Below are 18,900 nucleotides of genomic sequence, written 5' to 3' on the forward strand. Positions count from 1 at the left end.
ACAATGGGCTCAAGCATAACGACGACTGTGAGCCTGATGCAGGGCCAGGCAGTGTTTCGTTCTGTGGCATACAGGGTTGCTATGAGTCGGAACCGACTTGACACCATCTAACAACAACAAGGTTTTTATATTTAGCTCTGACAGTTCAACAGTTCTAACACAGCGACATTTAATACCGGCCAAATAAACCTCAATTGCCCACCCCCCAAACTGATTAAGGGTCAATAATTTTTTTTTTTTAAAGCAACAGTAAGATATGATAAACAGAGACAGTGTTTTCAAAAACCCAACTGAACATGAACTCCTCTCTTTGGTATTTTTTTCAAGTCCACTGTCATTCTCAAACAAGGCATGGTGAAAAAGACACTCGAGATCAGCTACTCCTTGAAAACTGACTAGGACTTTGCCTAGGCTCGAGGTGAGGGAGTGCTAGTCCAGGGACTTGGGCTCTTAAATTCATATTCGTAATCAACATTTTTCCAAGCAAAGTTGCTAGTCTGCAATATCCCCACAGTCTCAAGCCTCTGCTTCTCCCTCAATTTTCCATTCCTGAGAGAATTCCAAGGTTTTCTTTCTTTTTTTAATCCACAGGACACAGTGGGTGCTGCCAGTACTTCCTGCGCTGGAACCCATACATCTGGGGTCCTAACTTCCAGGGGAAGTTTCTCTCTTGTCTCCACCTCTGATTTTTCTGAAAGACCTACTTACTTCTTATCACTGCCTTGGCCCTACCCATGTGATGTGCAACAAGTCACTTAATTGCTCACAGCCCCACTCTCCCCATCTATACAAGGAGCAGTTGAACTGAACTAGAGCAGGTCTCAACCCAGGGACACAATGTCTTTTTTTATAATAAATATTTTATAACTCCAGTTAACTATCCTGAAGTGATATTTGTAAATGATATACTTACAAACATACATTTTAAATGAATATAATACCCTAATTGTAATACAAAGGGGACATAAAAGTAATTTATAACAAAAGTAATATTATTTCAATATGCAAACACTTGAACACAACTGCACTGCAAGACATAAGGAAGTAGTCAGATACCTGCACCTGTACATAGAATAACAAAGTGTCCACAAGTAAACTGGTACCAAGAGAACTCCCAAGTCAACGAGGAGGAAAAACAGAAGAGTGTGGAAGGCTGAAAACAGTTCCCCAAAAGATGTCCATGTCCTAATCACTGGAACCTGTGAAGGCTACCTTACATGACAGAGACTTTGCAGATATGATCAGTTAAAGACCTTGGGATGCTGAAAGCACCGTAGACTATCCTGGTGGGTCTTTTGTGCAATTACAAGTGTCCTCACAAGAGGGAGTCCCAGGGAGATTTCAGACAGAAGAGAAAGCAATGTGACCATGAAGGCAGAGGCTGGAATGATGCAGCCACAAGCCAAGCAATGCCAAAAGCCACCAGAAGCTGGAAGATGCAAGGAACGGACTCTTCTTTACAACCCCCTGATAGAGGGCAATCCTGACGATGCTTGATTTTGGCCTAGTGAAAGTCATTTTGGACTTACAGCCCCCAGACTGTAAGACAATAAATCTCTGTTGTTTAAAGCCACCACGTTTGTGGTAATTCGTTACAGCAGCCGTTGAAAACTAATGCAGTTAGCAACATATCCATGTCCTGAGAGACGGGGAGAAAAAAGAGAGGAAACAGAAGAAACATCAACATTAAATTAATAGCAAACATGGTGCATGGCTACCACCAATGACCACCCTGACAAGGAACACAACAGACAGTCCTGGATAGAGCAGAAGAAAAATGTAGAAGAGAACCCAAATTCACATAAAAAGACCGGACTTAACGGTTTGACAGAGACTGGAGGGAACCCCTGAAACTATGACCTCTGGACACTGTTACGTAGAACTGAAACCATTCCCGAAGCCCACTGTTCAGACAAAGATTATTAGACAGGACTTATAAAACAAAAAATACACATGAGGAATGTGCTTCTTAGTGAGAACAAATGGTCTCCTGTCCAAAAGCAGGATGAGAAGGGAGAAAGGGACAGGAGCTGGTTGAATGGACACAGGGAACCCAGGGTGGGAAGGGGGAGTGTGCTGTCACATTGCGGGAATTGCAACTAATGTCACAAAACAATATGTGCATAAACTTTTGAATGAGACTAAGGTGCAAGTAAGTTAAAAAAAAATTAATAGCAAACAAAGTAAAATGCAAAGAAATAAAATGAAATATTTCAATTGTTACAGGAAATGTGAAGACTGGTATTCCGTCTAGGATTTTCCACGTATAATCAAAAGTGAGATTGGTTTATTTTTGTTTTGATGCAAACAAATCAGCAGTACGATGAAACAAAAATATCCCATGACCAAGTGTAGATTCAGGGATCTAAGGATGATACATGTTAACTTACCACACTCATCACATGATTCTTCTCAGATTTCTCAACTCCACAGATACTAAAAAGGCATTTGACAAAATTCAACACTCTTTTTTAAATTGTGGTAAGATATAAAAAAAAAAAAAAAAGATATATAGACCATAAAATTTGTCATTTTAACTGCTTTGAAGTATACAATTCAGTGGCATTAATTGCATTCACGATGTTGTGCAACCATCACCACTATTTTCCAAGACTTTTTCAAGACCCCAAACAAAAACTCTGTGCTCATTAGGCAATAATTTCCCATTCCCCCCTACCCACAGCCTCTGTTGTTGTTGTTGTTAGGTGCCGTCCAGTCAATTCCGACTCATAGCGACCCTATGTACCACAGAATGAAACACTGCCCGGTTCTTCGTCATCCTCACAATTGTTGCTATGTTTTAGCCTATTGTGGCAGCCACTCTGTCAATCCACATCTCATTGAGAGTCTTTTTAGCTGACCTTCCACTTTACCAAGCATGGTGCCCTTCTCCAGGGACTGGTCCCTCCTGATAACATGTCCCAAGTATGTGAGATGAGCCTCTGGTAACCTCTAGTCTACTTTCTGTCTCTACAAATTTGCCTATTTTATATATTTCATGGAGTCCCTGGACGGCACAAATGGTTAAATGCTTGGCTACTAACCAAAAGGTTGAGTTCAGATCCACCTACAGGTGCCTGAGAAGAAAAGCCTGGCGATCTATTTCTAAAAGATCCCATACACTGAAAATCCTACAGAGCACAGTTCTACTCTGAAATACAAGGGGTTACCATGAGTTGAAATCAACGCGACAGCAACCGGGTTTGATATTTCATATAAACGGAATCATACAATATTTTTCCTTTTGTGACTGGCTTATTTCATTTAGCATACTTAAGGTTCATCCACGTCATAGCAAGTGTCAGAACATCATTCCTTTTTATGGCCGAACAGTGTTCCACTGTAGGTATGCACCACATTTTTTTTCATTCATCTGTTGGTGGACACTTGGGCTGTTTCTACCTTTTGGCTATTGTGAATAATGCTGCAATGAACATTCATGTGCAAGTTATCTGTTTAAGTCCCTGCTTTCAAGTCTTTGGGGGTATTTACCTGGCCATGGAATTGCTGAGTCATATGATAATTGTGTTTAACTTCTTGAGGAACTGCCAAACTGTTTTCAACAGTGGCTGCACCATTTTACAATTCTACCCAGCAATGGACAAGGGTTCCAGTTTCTTCACATCCTTGACAGATTGAATTATGTCCCTCAAAAAAACGTGTGTATCAATTTGGTTGGGCCATGATTCCTGGTATTGTGTGATTTTCCTGTGTTGTAAATCCTGCCTCTATGATGTTAATGAGGGAGGATGGGCAGCAGTTGTGTTAGTGAGGCAGGACTCAGTCTACAAGACTGGATTGTGTCTTGAGGCAAGCTCTTGAGATATAAAAGAAACAAGCGAGCAGAGAGCCAAGGGGGACCTCATACCACCAATAAAGAAGCACCGGGAGCAAAGCGTGTCCTTTGGACCTGGGGTTCCTGCACAGAGAAACTCGTAGTCTGGGGGAACACTGATGAGAAGGCCAACAGAGAGAGAAAGCATTTCTGGAGCTAAAGACCTGAATTTGGACTTTGAGCCTACTTTACTGTGAGGAAATAAATTTCTCCTTGTTCAAGCCATCCACTTGTGGTATTTCTGTTATAGCAGCACTGGATGACTAAGACACTTGCCAAACTTGTTATTTTCCATTTAGATACTACTACTTAACTGGCAGGTTTATGCCAACTGAACAAGGAGAGTAAGTCTTCAGTCTATAAAGATGAAAATCTCTCTAATCCAATATATTTAAATGTTATTTATCTCAGTTCCTAATTGATTTAGAAATTTTTACATCTGACCAGAACTATCCCAATAAATTCAAGAACATAAAGAGAAGGCAGCAATATAAGTTTCATTAATATTTTGAACAAGCATGACTCAGGTCCTCCCTTCCTCCACCCCCACAAACACACAAAAGCATTTTTATTTTTGACTCTCATTCTCTCTTTATTTGGCAAGAGAATCACTAAATTGCAAACACTGACTCAAATGTTTACTCCTGCTGAGCGTAGGTTACCGAAGATACCTCCTTTGTATTCCTAAGATACCTCTTCACCAACCTCTTCCATTGCTCACTCTTTCGACCCCATCTATTGAAGTGGGAGGATGAGGGTGTTGCAGCAGGTGGTTCTTCATCCCCACGGTAAATTCTGAAGAGGAAAGCCTGTCTCACACTCATTTTGGAATCCTACTGGCTATAGGATTAGTGACTCGTGAGGTATGAAGAACCCTTTTCCAATGTCCTACTGTAATCATCAAACATTTCTTGGGCACTCAACAGAGAAAAAGGCACAGCTCTAGACTGGTGATACTAGTAGGTTAAGGAATTGATCCCTGATCTCAAATAGCTTAGGGGAGACAGAGCAGAAATATTACGATCCATTGGTCCTACATTACTACATTGTTTTAACTCCATTTTAATAAACTCTTTAAGGTAAGGGACCCTGTTTTGTTCATTTTTACACACACAACTACCAGCTGAGGTCAAAATTCAAAATAAGATTTACCTTTCCCTTTCTTGGTAATTAATAATAGTCTTAAAAGACATAAAGGCAATCTCCACCTTAGATTTTCTAATGATGAGCAGAAATACTGAAATGGCTATGTCGGTTTCATATATCCTGATGAAACTCCCAGTGATCCAAAGGGTCAAAGATTAAGATTAAAAATAGTCAGGTCTTTGGGGAGGGAAAGGGGAGCATATAAGGGAGTCTACTGGTATCATTTTGGTTGTCTGTTCAAGAAACCTGAAGCTTTCTTATACCATGGTGTTATGAACTGAATTTTGTCCCCTGAAAATACATGTTGAATTCTTGGCCCTTGTGGATGTAATTCTGTTTGAAAATAGGTTTTTTGTTATGTTAATGAAGTCATATCAGGGTAGGGTAGATCCTAAACCTAATCACTTCTAAATTATAAGAAGACCAGAAGAGCCACAGAGACACACACGGAGAAGACAGATGCCATGTAAGGACTGCCTACAAGCCAAGGAACACCAAGGAACTGAGGAACACCCAGGGATATCGACAAGGAAGGAACCAACGAAGCCAAGACCCTGATTTGGACTTTCAGCCTCCAGAACTGTGAGAAAATTAATTTCTGTCCTTTAAAGCCACCTACTTTTGGTATACGTTACAGCAGCACTCAGAAACTAAGACACATGGTTTCTATGAAAATATGTTCTCTGGATTTAAATTAAACTTGCAAACAATTTTTTGAAATACAACCAATTCAGATGTTGAGAACAGTCTGCATATTACTTCGCTGGCTGAATGGACTCTGGGTATAACCTAACCAAGTTTTGATTGCTCTTTTCTTCTTAAATATTGACATAATCTCATTCACTTCTGGTAAAAGAAATTTAATAACTAAAATCTATTTCAAAGAAAATGAAGAAAAAGAAAAGTAATATGTGGATGGGATTTAAATAATGCTTTAAGGAACAGAAAAAAAAAATCTGCTTTTCACCAGTCGATGATTAAGCTTCAAACGATATGTCTATACACCCATACCCATTGCCATCAATTCTGACTCATAGTGACCCTACAGAACACAAAAGAACTGCCCCATAGGGTGTCCAAGGAGTGACTGGTAGATTCGAACTGCTCAGCTGGAGTAGATTCACCAGTAATGGGTTTGGTTTTTTTGGCTTCAAGGTAGCTTAGATATTTGCTTAAAATTTTAGTTATTAGAGTATCACTTATATTCAAAAATAAGTATACAAAACACATTCCAATGTTAAATACATAAAAGGCTTGTCATATACATAAAACTCAAAAAACCTGGACTCCATCTATCAGAGTTCAAGCTGAGAAGTATCAGGATTTTATTATAATACTATGCCACTTAGGACAATAGAAGAATCAGAAATCTTACTCTGAGACCAACGAGACCAAATTTTAACTGGATATAGTGGCTTAGAAAACATTCCAGAAGGGGTCACTGATTTATCTATCATAAGCTACCACAGCAAATACTGAGATTTCCTATTTCGTCCTTGCTTTCGGTTACCAAGGCAACGGTGGCTTCTCTTCTGTGAACTCTTTTTAGGCAATTTCAAAATAGGTCCTGCCTTCCTTTTGGCAAGAAAACCCACAGGTCAGAGGAAGCCAATGCCCTGAGAGTCTAGGGGGCAGATGTGGTCCTAGCCATTATTGGCAACCCTCACACTGAAGCTCAGAAATCTCAGCTCTTCTCTTCACTGCAGGAGAACAGGCAAAGGATACCTTCCTCAAAGCTTCTAGTCACTCTCTTTTTTCTAGTCTCTACGTACTTCCTGTCTGGAGATTTTAGATGCTGTTCCTCCCAAGAATTTAGCTTCCATAAGAGGGGAGTGAGAGTCCACTGCACTTGGTGCTTGCCTCTGACAATTGCTGAAGTAGAAAGAGATGCTCTTAAAAACGTCCTGCTAAGACCAGGCTTGCTGGTCTCATAGAGACTGGAGAAATCCCGAGAGCATGGCCCCCCGACACCCTTTTAACTTAGCACTGAAGTTACTCCTGAGGTTCACCCTTCAGCCAAAGATTAGACAGGCCTATAAAACAAACAATAACACACGCAGTTCAACCATGTATGTGAGACTGAACGGGCACACCAGCCCAAAGGCAAAGATGAGAAGGCAGGAAGGGATAGGAAAGCTGGACAAATGGAAATGGGAAAGCCAAGGTCGAGAAGTAAGAATGTTAAAACATTGCATAGTTGGCAACCAATGTCACAAAACAATGTGTATTAATTGTTTAATGAGAAACTAATTTGCTCTGTAAACTTTCACCTAAAGCACAAAAATAATATTAAAAAAAAAAAAAAATTAGAAAAAAAAAAAAAAGTCCTTTTCCTTCCAGCTCCAAGATTTATCAGCCTATTATGAGAACAGCAGGAGGTACTGCTACACTTTGTAAAATGACACTGGAAAAATTAACTGCCAAAGTTGCTCTTTTAAAAATGGCAAGAAATATTCTTAATGTACAAAGCAAGTTATTCTTCAAGTTCAGGACACCTGTTATCATCCCACAGTATCCCCTCTGGATTTTTCGATGCTAAATTTTCAAGAAATAGCAATGTACCTGCATTTTCTAAAAACACAAAACTTTCCACTGGATGGATGTTTCTGAGTTAGAAAAAGAACCGAAATATCTGACTCTCTCAACAACTAAACAGAGTTATGTGAGCTTACTTACAGCCCATGAGTTGGACATGTCCTCAACCCAAGCCCCAAATCTGTGCGTCTGAATAGAGAGTATCATGAAATTTGAGCAGCGGACTGAGAATGAAAGAGAAATGAGTTCAAGCCCTAGCTGGGTCACTAAAACAGTGTGTCCCCGATGCGTCACTGTATCCCTTTGAGTTGTAGATTCTTTGTCTATAAAATGAGAGGGTTGCAGCAAATGGGTTTTAAGATACCTTCCAGCTCTCACCTTTTATATTTCCATAAAATCCTGCGGTAAATGGTTCACCTACTCACATATACTGTTAATATCTATATGAAAGAGATCAGTTTTAAGCTGGTATTTCATAAATATCTGAAATTTGGTCCATAACTTCTCCATGCTGTACAGGATAAGGGGTGTGAGGAAATCTTGTTCGACTCGTTTTAGCTGTGCTTAAGAGTGCACATTTGTTCCATACAAGTTTATTTAGCGCTCCAAAAGTTTTTTCAAGATTTGGCAAGACAGAAAGATACATGAACTTAAGAGTATGGATTGCAGATAATCACAGATAGCTATCTTTAAACAACTTATAAAGAAACAGGATTTAAAAAAAAAGTGATTCTAAATTCCAACTCCAGTAAACTGGCAGGCTAGCTGAGCTAACCCAAATCCCCCTTCCTCCACAAATGGAGAGAAAGCTTACGAACAATAGTTTCAGGGGCTCACCCACCCTCCATGGCTCCAGAAACTCTTAGAGTCCATGAGAATTTCCAATTCTGTTCTGCATTTTCCCCCTTTTTATTAGCATTCTTCTGTGGAATCTTTGATCAAAATGTTTAGTATTGGTAGCCTGGCACCATCCAGTTCATCTGATCTCATGGCAAAGGAGACAGCTGCTCATGTGGCTACACATTCCATATCCTACTATTCCTGACTTTCCTTCTTCCTCTGTTGTTCTAGGTAAATAGGGACCAATTTTGTGCCTTGAATGGCTGCTTGTAAGCTTTTAATACTGCAGGCACTACACAATGAACTAGGAGGTAGAACAGAAGCACTAAACATATTATTAAGCCAATTAAGAGGGATGTTCCATGAAACCATGACCCTAGACCTCCAAGCCAAGGAGCCAAAATCCACGGGGTGTTTGGATGTACGTAAGTAGCCTCAGCAGCTATTCCTTTTTTTTTGTCATTGTTATATCTATCATACAACTTTTGCCAATTCAACTTTTTACAGGCAACTTATTGACAACAATAACGATAAATGGCTGTGAAATCCTATCCTTAATTAACGAAATATTTCCATCACTGTGAACCCACATTCCCTCTCCCTCCTGCCTCTGGTAACCACTAATAAGCTCCTGTCTCTATACATTTGCCTCTTCCTGTCTTTTTATATAAGTGAGGTCATATAATATTTGTCCTTTTGTGATTGGCTTATTTCACTCAGCAAAATGTCTTCAAGCTCATCCATACTGTAGCGTGTATTAACACTTCATTTCTCCTACTGGCTGAGTAGTATCCCATTATATGTACGTACCACATTTTGTTTGTTCACTCATCTGCTAATGGGCATTTAGGTTGTTTCCACCTTTTTGGCTATTGTGAATGGTGCTGCAGTGAACACTGGTATACAGGTCTCTTTTTAAGTCTCTGCTTTCAAGTCTTTTGGGTATATACATAGGAATGGAATTGCTGGGTCATATGCTATTTCTATTTTAGTTTTTTGAGGAACTGCCACACTCTTTTCCACAAAGGCTGTACCATTTTGCATTCCAAATGGATAAGGGTTCCAATTTCCTCACATCTTTGCAACATTTATTATTTTCTGTTTTTATTTGTTTGTTTTTTAATCTTAGCCATTCCAGTGGGAGTATAATGGTATCTCCTTGTGGTTTTGATTTGCATCTCTCTGACGGTTAGTGACACTGAGCATCTTTTCATGTGTTTGGCAGCCATTTGAATGTCATTTTTGGTGAAAATCCAACACCTTTTCAAGATAAAAACACTCAACAAACTAGGAAAAGGAAGTGAATTTCTCAGAGTGATAAACGGCATTTATGAAAAACCCACGGCTAACATCATACTCAATAAAAACTGAGAGCTTTCCCCCTTAAGATAAGGACTAAGGATGCCTGTCTCACCGCTGCCAGTCAATATTGTACTGAAGTCCTACCCAGAGCAATTAGGCAAGAAAAAGAAATAAAAGGTATCCACATAGGGAAAGAAGTAAAAGTATCCGTTTTTGCATATATATGATCACATACATAAAAAATCCAAAGAATCTACATGAAACTACTAGATCCAATAAATTCAGCAAAGTGGCAGAGTACAAGGTCACTTGTACAAGGGATAATTCTTTGATTTTGGCCCTTTTCTTCTTTTGGATGTGTGCCTTTATTGCTATAAATTGACCTCTGAGCACTGGTTTTACTGTGTCCCAAAGGTTCTAGTAGAAAGTGTTTTCATTCTCATTAGATCCTACAAATTTCTTCTATAACCCAGTAGTTTTTGAGCAAGGTGTTGTTCAGTTTCTACGTGTCTGATTTCTTTTCCCTGCTTTTTGTGTTACTGATTTCTACTTTTATGGCCTTATGGTCAGAGAAGATGCTTTGTAATATTTTGATGTTTTGGATTCTATTAAGTCTTGCTTTACGACCTAGCATGTGGTTTATTCTGGAGAATGTTCCACGTGCATTGGAAAAGAAAGTATACTTGGCTGCTGTTGGGTGGAGTGTCTATGAGGTCAAGTTGGTTGACTGTGGCATTTTGATCTTCCATGTCTTTCCTGAGCTTCCTTCTGGATGTTCTGTCCTTCACCAAAAGTGGTGTATTGAAGTCTCCTACTATTATTGTGGTGCTGTCTATCTTGCTTTTCAACACTGTTAGAGTTTGTTTAATGTATCTTGAATCCCTGTTGTTAGGTGCCTAAGTATTTATTATCATTATATCCTCCTGGTATACTGACCCTTTAATCATTATATAGTGTCCTTCCTTACCCTTTGTGGTGGATTTAACTTTAAAGTCTATTTTGTCAGAAATTAATGTTGACACTCCTGCTCTTCTTGGATTGTTGTTTGCTTGATATATTTCTTCCATCCTTTGAGTTTTAGTTTGTGTCTCTAAGTCTAAGGTGTGTCTTTTGAAGGGTGCATATAGACAGATGGTGTTTTTTAATACATTCTGCTGCTCTCTGCCTCTTTATTGGTGCATTTAATCCATTTACATTCAGTGTCATTACAGATAGGTATGAGTTCAGTGCTGTCAGTTTAATTAGTCTTTTTTTGTTGTTGTTGACAGTTTCTTTTTCCTAATTTAAAAAAAAAAAATTTTTTTTTTTTTACAGGTTTAATTTTTTGTGCTGAGCAGTTTTTCTTTACATATTGTCTTTACCTCTTTTTCGTTGTTGTTGATCTTGTTTTTGCTGAGTCTTTATGTTTTTCTTGTATTTTATTTTGATGCGTAGGATTGTTAGTCTCCTTTGTGGTTACCTTAATATTTATCCCTATTTTTCTAAGTTTAAACCAAACTTTTATCTCTTTATATCGCCTTGACTTCCCCTCCATATGAAAGATCTATGACTGTATTTTTTAGTCCCTCTTTATTGATTTAATGTTGTCATCTTTTACATAATGACATCTCTATTTCCTTGTTTTGAGTGTTTTTTTTTTTTAGTCTCGATTTTGGTGATTTCTCTATTTGGGTTGGTACCTGACGTTACTGATGTTACAGGGGACTCCCTTTAGTATTTCTTGTAGTTTTGGTTTGGTTTTTGCAAAGTCCCTAAACTTCTGTTTATCTGGAAATGTCCTAATTTCGCCCTCATGTTTGAGAGAGAGTTTTGCTGGATATATGATTCTTGGCTGGCAATTTTTTTCTTTCAAGGCTTTATATATGTCATCCCATTGCCTTCTTGCCTGCATGGTTTCTGCCGAGTAGTCCAAGCTTATTCTTATTGACTGTCCCTTGTAGGTGACTTTTCATGTATCCCTGACTGCTCTTAAAATTCTCTCTTTATCTTTGGTTTTGGCAACTTTAATTATATCTTGGTGACTTTCTTTTGGGATCTACCTTGTGTGAGGTTCGATAAGTATCTTGGATAGATATCTTCTCATCTTTCAGAATATCAGGGAAGTTTTCTGCCAACAAATCTTCAGCAATTCTCCCTGTATTTTCTCCCTTCCTGTTCTGGTACTCCAATCACTCACAGGTTACTTCTCTTGATAAAGTCCCACATGATTCTTAGGGTTTATCCATTTAAAAAAAATTTTTTTATCTGATTTTTCTTCAAATATATTAGTGCCAAGTGTTTTATTTTCAGTCTCACTTCCATATCCATCCTTACTTCCATATCCTCAATTCTGCTTCTCTTTCTACTGAGTTGTCTAATTCTGAAATTTTACTGTTAATCCTCTGAATTTCTGTTTGCGGTTTCTTTACGGATTCTTGCAGCCTATTAAATTTGTCACTATGCTCTTGAATAACCTTCTTTTATTTCCTCGGCTGCTTTATCTGTGTGTTCCTTGGCTTGTTCTGTGTTTTGCCTCATCTCTTCCTGACCTCTTGAAGAGTTCTGTGTATTAATCTTTTGTATTCTACCTCTGGTAATTCCAGGAATACTTCTTCATCCGGAAGATTCCTTGATTGTTTTGAGAGCTTGTTGAAGCAAGCATGGTCTGCTTCTTTACGTGATTTGATTTTGACTATTGTCTCTGAGACATCTATAAGCTATTGTATTAATTTATTTTATGTTTGCTTACTGTTGCCTAGCTACTTGCTTTGTTTTATTTTGATATGCCCAAACAGACTGCTGGAGTGAGCTAGTTTGGTTGTTGGCGCCTTTGAAGCTCTAACATCCTGTCACCAGATGGCTAGAGCTGTTACCAGGTATATGAGCCCAGGAGTCCATTCACTTTCCTTGTATGGATTCAGCTCAGGTGTCCAAGTAGTCAGTCACCAAGTATGTGGTGTGGGTTCTCACCTACAGTCTTAGAGGAGCAGGGGTGACTGGTATAGGTGCAGATATCTAGCTGCAGCAGGGGGTCACTCTCTGAGCAAGGCAGGGGGCTGACAACCATCTCCCGATTGTCTGTGAGGAAAGCACATCCCTGTTCCCTAGTGCACACAGGTGAGTGGTCTCTGCAGCCGGACCATGAGCACCCAACTCTTTTGACAGTAAGGACTGGGAGGCACCATTTATCCTTGGACCCTTGTCACAGGTGGCTAGGTGGCATGGGTGGAGCCACCAGTCCTCAAGTCCCTGATGTGGGTAGGTGAGGACCCTTGCTTAACAGGCAGAGTGGTGTCAAATGTCAAAAACCCACCTCTCCAGCACACAACTAAAAGAGTTGAAGTCAGACCTCAGGCACATACACCACTGCACTGTGCCAAGGAGGGCCTATGCTGCTGAAATGGGCCCACATGGCTCCTTGCAGGGGTGAAAGGCATTCAAAGTCTGTGAACTGCTTATGCCTGTGCTCAGGCAAAGGAGCCACTTCTGCCCTGAGTTCCCAGCTCAGGGGGGCTGGTAGATTATTTTTTCCCCATTTGTTAATTTGTTCCTTCTCCAAGGCCAGGAGAATGGCTCAGAGCATGCAGCAGGACCTAGCTCAGGCCCAGGGAAAGGGACTGCCACTGAAGCTGGCTCAGGGGCCAGAGAAGAGGGAGGTGGGATCAGATAAATGGGAGAGAATTCTTTCAAAAGGGGTGCTTTTTGGTCCATGCAGAGAATTAGACACAAGTACTTATATTTTACCTAGAGCACTGTTCTTCGCTGAGTCTGGAGGCCTGGGTAGATTCTGTGCTGCTCACTCTCACCCACCGTGGAAAATGAGTCCCAAAATGCCACTGCCAGCCCTGCCTTGGTCACACCAGGGGATTGGACCTGCCGGGTGCCAGTTCCCGCTGAGTCAGGTCCAGCAAATCCTCACTGCTTTTGAACCATCTCCCCGTCCCCATTCTGCTCAGCCTGATTTCTTAACTTTGCCTTTGACATTCAGGGCTCTTAAAAAAAAAAAAAAAAAAAACCAAACCCACTGCCGTCGAGTTGATTCTAACTCATAGCGACCCTATAGGACAAGCAGAATTGCCCCATACAGTTTCCAAGGAGCACCTGGTAGATTTGAACTGCCAACCTTTTGGTTAGCAGCCGTACCTCTTAACCACTACACCAGCAGGGTTTCCTCAGGGGTCTTAGCTTATCATATATATAATCGATTCACTTGTTTTTTCAGGTCTTTGTTGTAAGAGGGGCCACCAGAAGCTTCTGATTACTCTGCCATCTTGGCCCCACCTCTCTCTTATTTTTTTAATAAAAAAATTAATTTGGCATTTTTTAGAAAATGAATATGTCTGCAAAGTGTACTCAAATACATTGTTGCCCTTCAAATGTTAAACTGGCATGTTACCTGGACAAGGCAGTTTCTAGGCTGCAAGAGCGAATAAACTAAATAACACGAATTTTAACCCCTTTATTTATTTTTTTTATTTAAACTAAGTCTGACCAGAAAAGAAAGGCATTCTTTGTTACAAAATAACACTCAAGTTCTTATATAGATAAGCCCAAAAAACTGAGTAATAGCTTTCAACCACTGAAAGGAAAAAGAACAAGAAACCACAAAGTAATTTTCTAAAAGCAACACTTTTAAATTATTACATGATATATTCCAACTCTAAAAATAGATATAATCTGAAGTCCTCAATCTAAAAAAAAAAAAAAAAATTGTTCATAATATTTATGGCAAGATAAACCAATGTGTAGATCTTAATGTACATTCAAAGAAATGCATTTTAGCAGTTTTTGAAAAAAAATACCTACGCAGCTAATAACAATTCTTATATCTATATCTTTGGGGGAACCACACAGGGGACAAAGAGGAAAAAAAAAAATCACCCTGCAGCAGTACTATAACATAGCTCAACACAAACTATCCATGGAGATGGGTAGCCTAGTGCTTCTCAAACCATGTGTGGTAAAGGGCCAGATTTTTCAAATTTCCAATTCATCGCAGAGAATCCACCAAAATACTAAAGAAATGAAATAATAATAAAAAAATACAAGTGTTTTCAATTATTAGATTTAACAAATATCACATACACACACATGCATATACATTCACAGTCTCTCTGTAGATATATATATGTATATATCTTAAAAATCCACTGCCATCAAATCAACTTCAACTCACAGAGACTCTACAAGACAGAGCAGAATTGCCCCACAGTGCTTCCAAGGAGCAGCTAGTGGATTCGAACTGCTGACCTTTTTGGTTAGCAGCCAAACGCTTAACCACCGCACCTTATTTGTTACAAAAAATACTTCCTTGTCTTGTCAGACTTAAATAGAGATTTAAGTGTGCATTAAAAACCTATAAAAAAGTTTCTAAGTACTCTCAATTTCTGTACTGACCCCCTAGTACATCAGTAACGGTTCACCAATAGACACACTGAGTAGCACTGGGCTAGAGTTCAGCTACTTGCTCGAAAGCCCCTGATGGCCTTGTGAGGAACCCTCAAGGCTCAGCAGAGCACTATCAACACAAAGCTTTGAAACATGGAACCTCACAAAAAGCAGCGTACCCATTAGCTGGGTGAGATAACCCATCTACAAATCAGTTCACCTAGGTTTCTTTTCCAACAACTTGCTCATATGATCTTAAAAAAAAAAAAATGGCATGTGGAAATTATATAGAAGGTGAAATATGCTTTCCATCTCACACTTGGAAAAAACAAAAAAGCCAGTTATCTAGAGAAGTATTTGCTTCATTTTGATCTACCATTCATTCATCCATTCAACAAATTTGGCTGACTGACCAACACCAGGCATTGGGTTTACACTCAGTAATGGAAAATAATATATCAAGTAGATAAATAAATAAATATACTTCAGTCAGACATCACCAAAGACTTACTCACCGCTGATCTTCTAAAAGTTTCCCATCAGTAAAAACAATGTTTTCATAGTGATCATCATTAAACCAGTTGCCGTAGAGTTGATTCTGACTCATGGCAACCCCATGTGTGTAGAAGCAGAACTGCGCTCCGTAGGGTTTCCAATCATTGATTTTTCAGATCACCAGGACTTTTTTTCTAAAGCGCCTATTGGTGGACTTGAACCTCCAACCTTTCAGTTAGCAGGTGGGTGTGTAAAGTGTTTGCACTAATCAGAAATTTATTTGCACAGCTTTAGTAAGAAAGGCATAACTTTGGATTTGAGAGTAACCTGAACGAAGATAATCAAATATGAATGAACTGGAAATCTGTTAACTATCTATCCTGATTCTTTTTTCCAAATGTGAACTTCAGGGGGCCACAAAGTCACTTCACCCTAGTAGGTCATATTTCCTAAAACTGTATTTAGTTTTCCTTTGAATACAAGGAGAAATATTTCAACTATGTTAGACATATTCAGACAAAATTGTGAACAGACATTTACTTCTAGTAGGATTTTTGGTTTCTTATTGAAAACAAGCAAACAAAAACCCTGTGAAATAAGCTGGAGATCTAGCCACTTAAACAAATAATACTGCGTCTCTGTATTTTTTTATACCTCAGTTTACTAACTTTTCACTTTTTTGCTCTATTTTTCACATTAGTAAACTGAGGCATAAAACTTCAAGATTACTTATTTAGGTAGCTAGATTCCCCAACCATTAATTCAATATCTTAACAGTTACAAATAGCTAAAAATATTAATAAAATACATCAAAGAGATTTTATCCTAACAGTTGACAATTTAGAGCTGGGAGAAAAACAAACCTAGAAAACCTAATCAGGTGATAATGTAGAATGAGTTTTACATCTACAGTCAGAGAACTGTATCCAAGTCTCAGTTCCTCCTCTGCCTAGCTGAGAAGTTACTTAATTTTCCTAGGCCTCGGTTTCCCTTCAGGCCTCCTTCACAGGGATGATGTAAAGGAAAAATCAGGTGTACACGAAAGTGAACTGGAAATGTAAACCATATACCCCAAAGGAACTATTTAGAAGCTTTATCATGCTTTGCAGGTAATCACTAGGAATTAGCCCACAAGTGGCACTCAAGTACCATAGGCTGCTTCCTGTCATAACAGCTTCCCATTTTAATGGAAACTTGCTTTATATTTAGAAGTGCTGTAGAGGGAAAAGGCAACAGGGAAGAAGGTAGAAAACAAAGACAGACCATAAATGAAAAAGAATTATTGAAGCAAAAATGGCTGTTTTTTACAAATCAAACTTGAGTAAAAGAGTAATTGCTAACTGAAGCAAATGAAAATATTTGTTAAGCACCCCATATGTATCTGTGCTAAATTAACAACTACTAAGAGCAAGTTAAAAAAATCGCTATACCAACATAAAAACCAAAAAGAAAAATACCCACAGACTACAAAACATTAAAAATATGAATTAAGTATATTAGCCAAAACATACAGCAGGTGTCCCTCCAAAACATCCCTCCAATAAAACAGTAAGTTTAAAGGGGCAGCAACAGGAACACGCCCATGTCAGTATTCTCACTTCAGGGTGAGATACATTTGATGACCTCACTCTCTCTGAGCAAATAGGAAATGTACTAGAAGATCTACCAGAATGAACAAAAGGCAACAGAGAAAGTGGTTCAAATACCTAAGTAATATTTACAGAGCATGCCTACATATCTGAGATGACTACTAGAAACTGTGCTAAGCTAAATTAGCAAAAATGTGGACAAAGGGCTAGATTTTATAACTCTGTCTAATGTTATTAATCATTCAATTACATAGCTGTCAACTCTTTAAGCACTTATAAAAGGCAACAGTGTCTGACATGTAGAGTTATGTACTCAAAACAGGCGGGGACAGAGAAATCACCTCACTTTCATTTTTTTTTAAGTTTACGAAACTTAAAAACTTACTAGATTCCACTGTCATCTGAAGCAAACTATCAATGACGTTGGATAGGAGTCCTTTACTGGATATCCTTAGGTGACCTAATATTACTGGAACAGCTTGACAGTCCAAAAACAAGGTTTTCCCTTCGTCTGTCTTCAAGTCCAAGCAAAGAGAATCAAAAGCCTGGGCCAGGTAATCAGCTGAAACACATTAATATGTAAAATCAACTGCCATCTCAGTAGTCTAATCAGAAACCAGAAAAGAAAGAAAAAAGGGAATACCACCACTTTAACAAATCCAAAACAGAAACAAAAATTAAATGAAAAGAGATCACAGACTAAATTTAGATTTTTTGTCTAATTAATTCATCTGAACCCAAAAGGGGAGAGAAGAGAAATTATATTACGGTAAGGTACATTTCATTCAAAAATTTCAGATTTTAACACTTAAAAAACAAACTCCATTTTCTTCTTTTATCAAGAAAGAAAACAACAGATGTTTAATAGTAAATACCACAAGTAATGTTTATTTTCCATTTTTGATTACAACTACTCCATACTTACAAAAATTTAAATGGTATTAGTATTTCCATCTTTACAATAGCTTCTGAAATTATATTTTTGTTGTTACTGCTTCTAAATGCTTACTTATTTCAAAACATAACTTTACAGAAGCCTGCTAAATGGGCTTCAAATAAGGATTTCTGAATCCCTTAATAACGATCCCATTAAGCCAAAGACAACTTTAGAAAATTGGATATGTTCAGGTGATATTACTTTTTGTGATACATATGCCATTAAGAATGGCAGTAAACCTTGGAATATATCCTAGAGAAATAAGAGCCTTTACACAAACAGATATATGTTCACCCATGTTCATTGCAGCACTGTTTACAATAGCAAAAAGATGGAAGCAACCAAGGTGTTCATCAATGGATGAATGGATAAATTATGATATAGTCACACAATGGAATACTACGCATTGATAAAGAACAATGCTGAATCCGTGAAACATTTCATAATGTTTCATAACCTGGAAGGCATATGCCATGTGAAATTAGTCAGTTGCAAAAGGACAAATATTGTATAAGGCCACTATTATAAGAACTCGAAAAATAGTTTAAACAGAGAAGAAAATATTCTTTGATGGTTTTGAGAGTGGGCGGGGAGGGAGGGAGGGAGGGAGAGGGGTTTTCACTAATTAGATAGTAGATAGGAACTATTTTAGGTGAAGGGGAAGATAACACACGATACAGGAAAGGTCAACACAACTGGACTAAACCAAAAGCAAAGAAGTTTTCTGAAGGCCAGCACAGCAGGGGCAGGGGTTTGGAGACCGTGGTTTCAGGGGACATCTAGGTCTACTGGCATAATAAAATGTATTAAGAAAACATTCTGCATCCCACTTTGGAGAGTGGCATCTGGGGTCT

General features: G+C 38.6%; 1 protein-coding gene across 8 annotated transcripts in view; it reads right to left on the minus strand.

Moving 5' to 3' along the window:
* The window catches only part of CCDC138 (coiled-coil domain containing 138), a 111,225-nt gene that overhangs the window by 25,624 nt on the left and 66,701 nt on the right, over positions 1-18,900 (minus strand). For 3 of the 8 annotated variants that reach the window (XM_049857096.1, XM_049857095.1, XM_049857094.1), the window contains one exon: positions 17,495-17,671. The exons of 4 other annotated variants lie outside the window; for them this stretch is intronic. In XM_049857096.1, coding sequence (XP_049713053.1) covers positions 17,495-17,671 — 177 coding nt within the window. Of the gene's footprint in view, positions 1-17,494; positions 17,672-18,900 lie in introns of those variants that run through there. One more of the 8 variants, XM_049857101.1, reaches the window with a different exon arrangement.

Source organism: Elephas maximus, chromosome 17 (assembly GCF_024166365.1).
Source record: "Elephas maximus indicus isolate mEleMax1 chromosome 17, mEleMax1 primary haplotype, whole genome shotgun sequence".
NCBI classification, from domain to species: Eukaryota; Metazoa; Chordata; class Mammalia; order Proboscidea; family Elephantidae; genus Elephas; species Elephas maximus.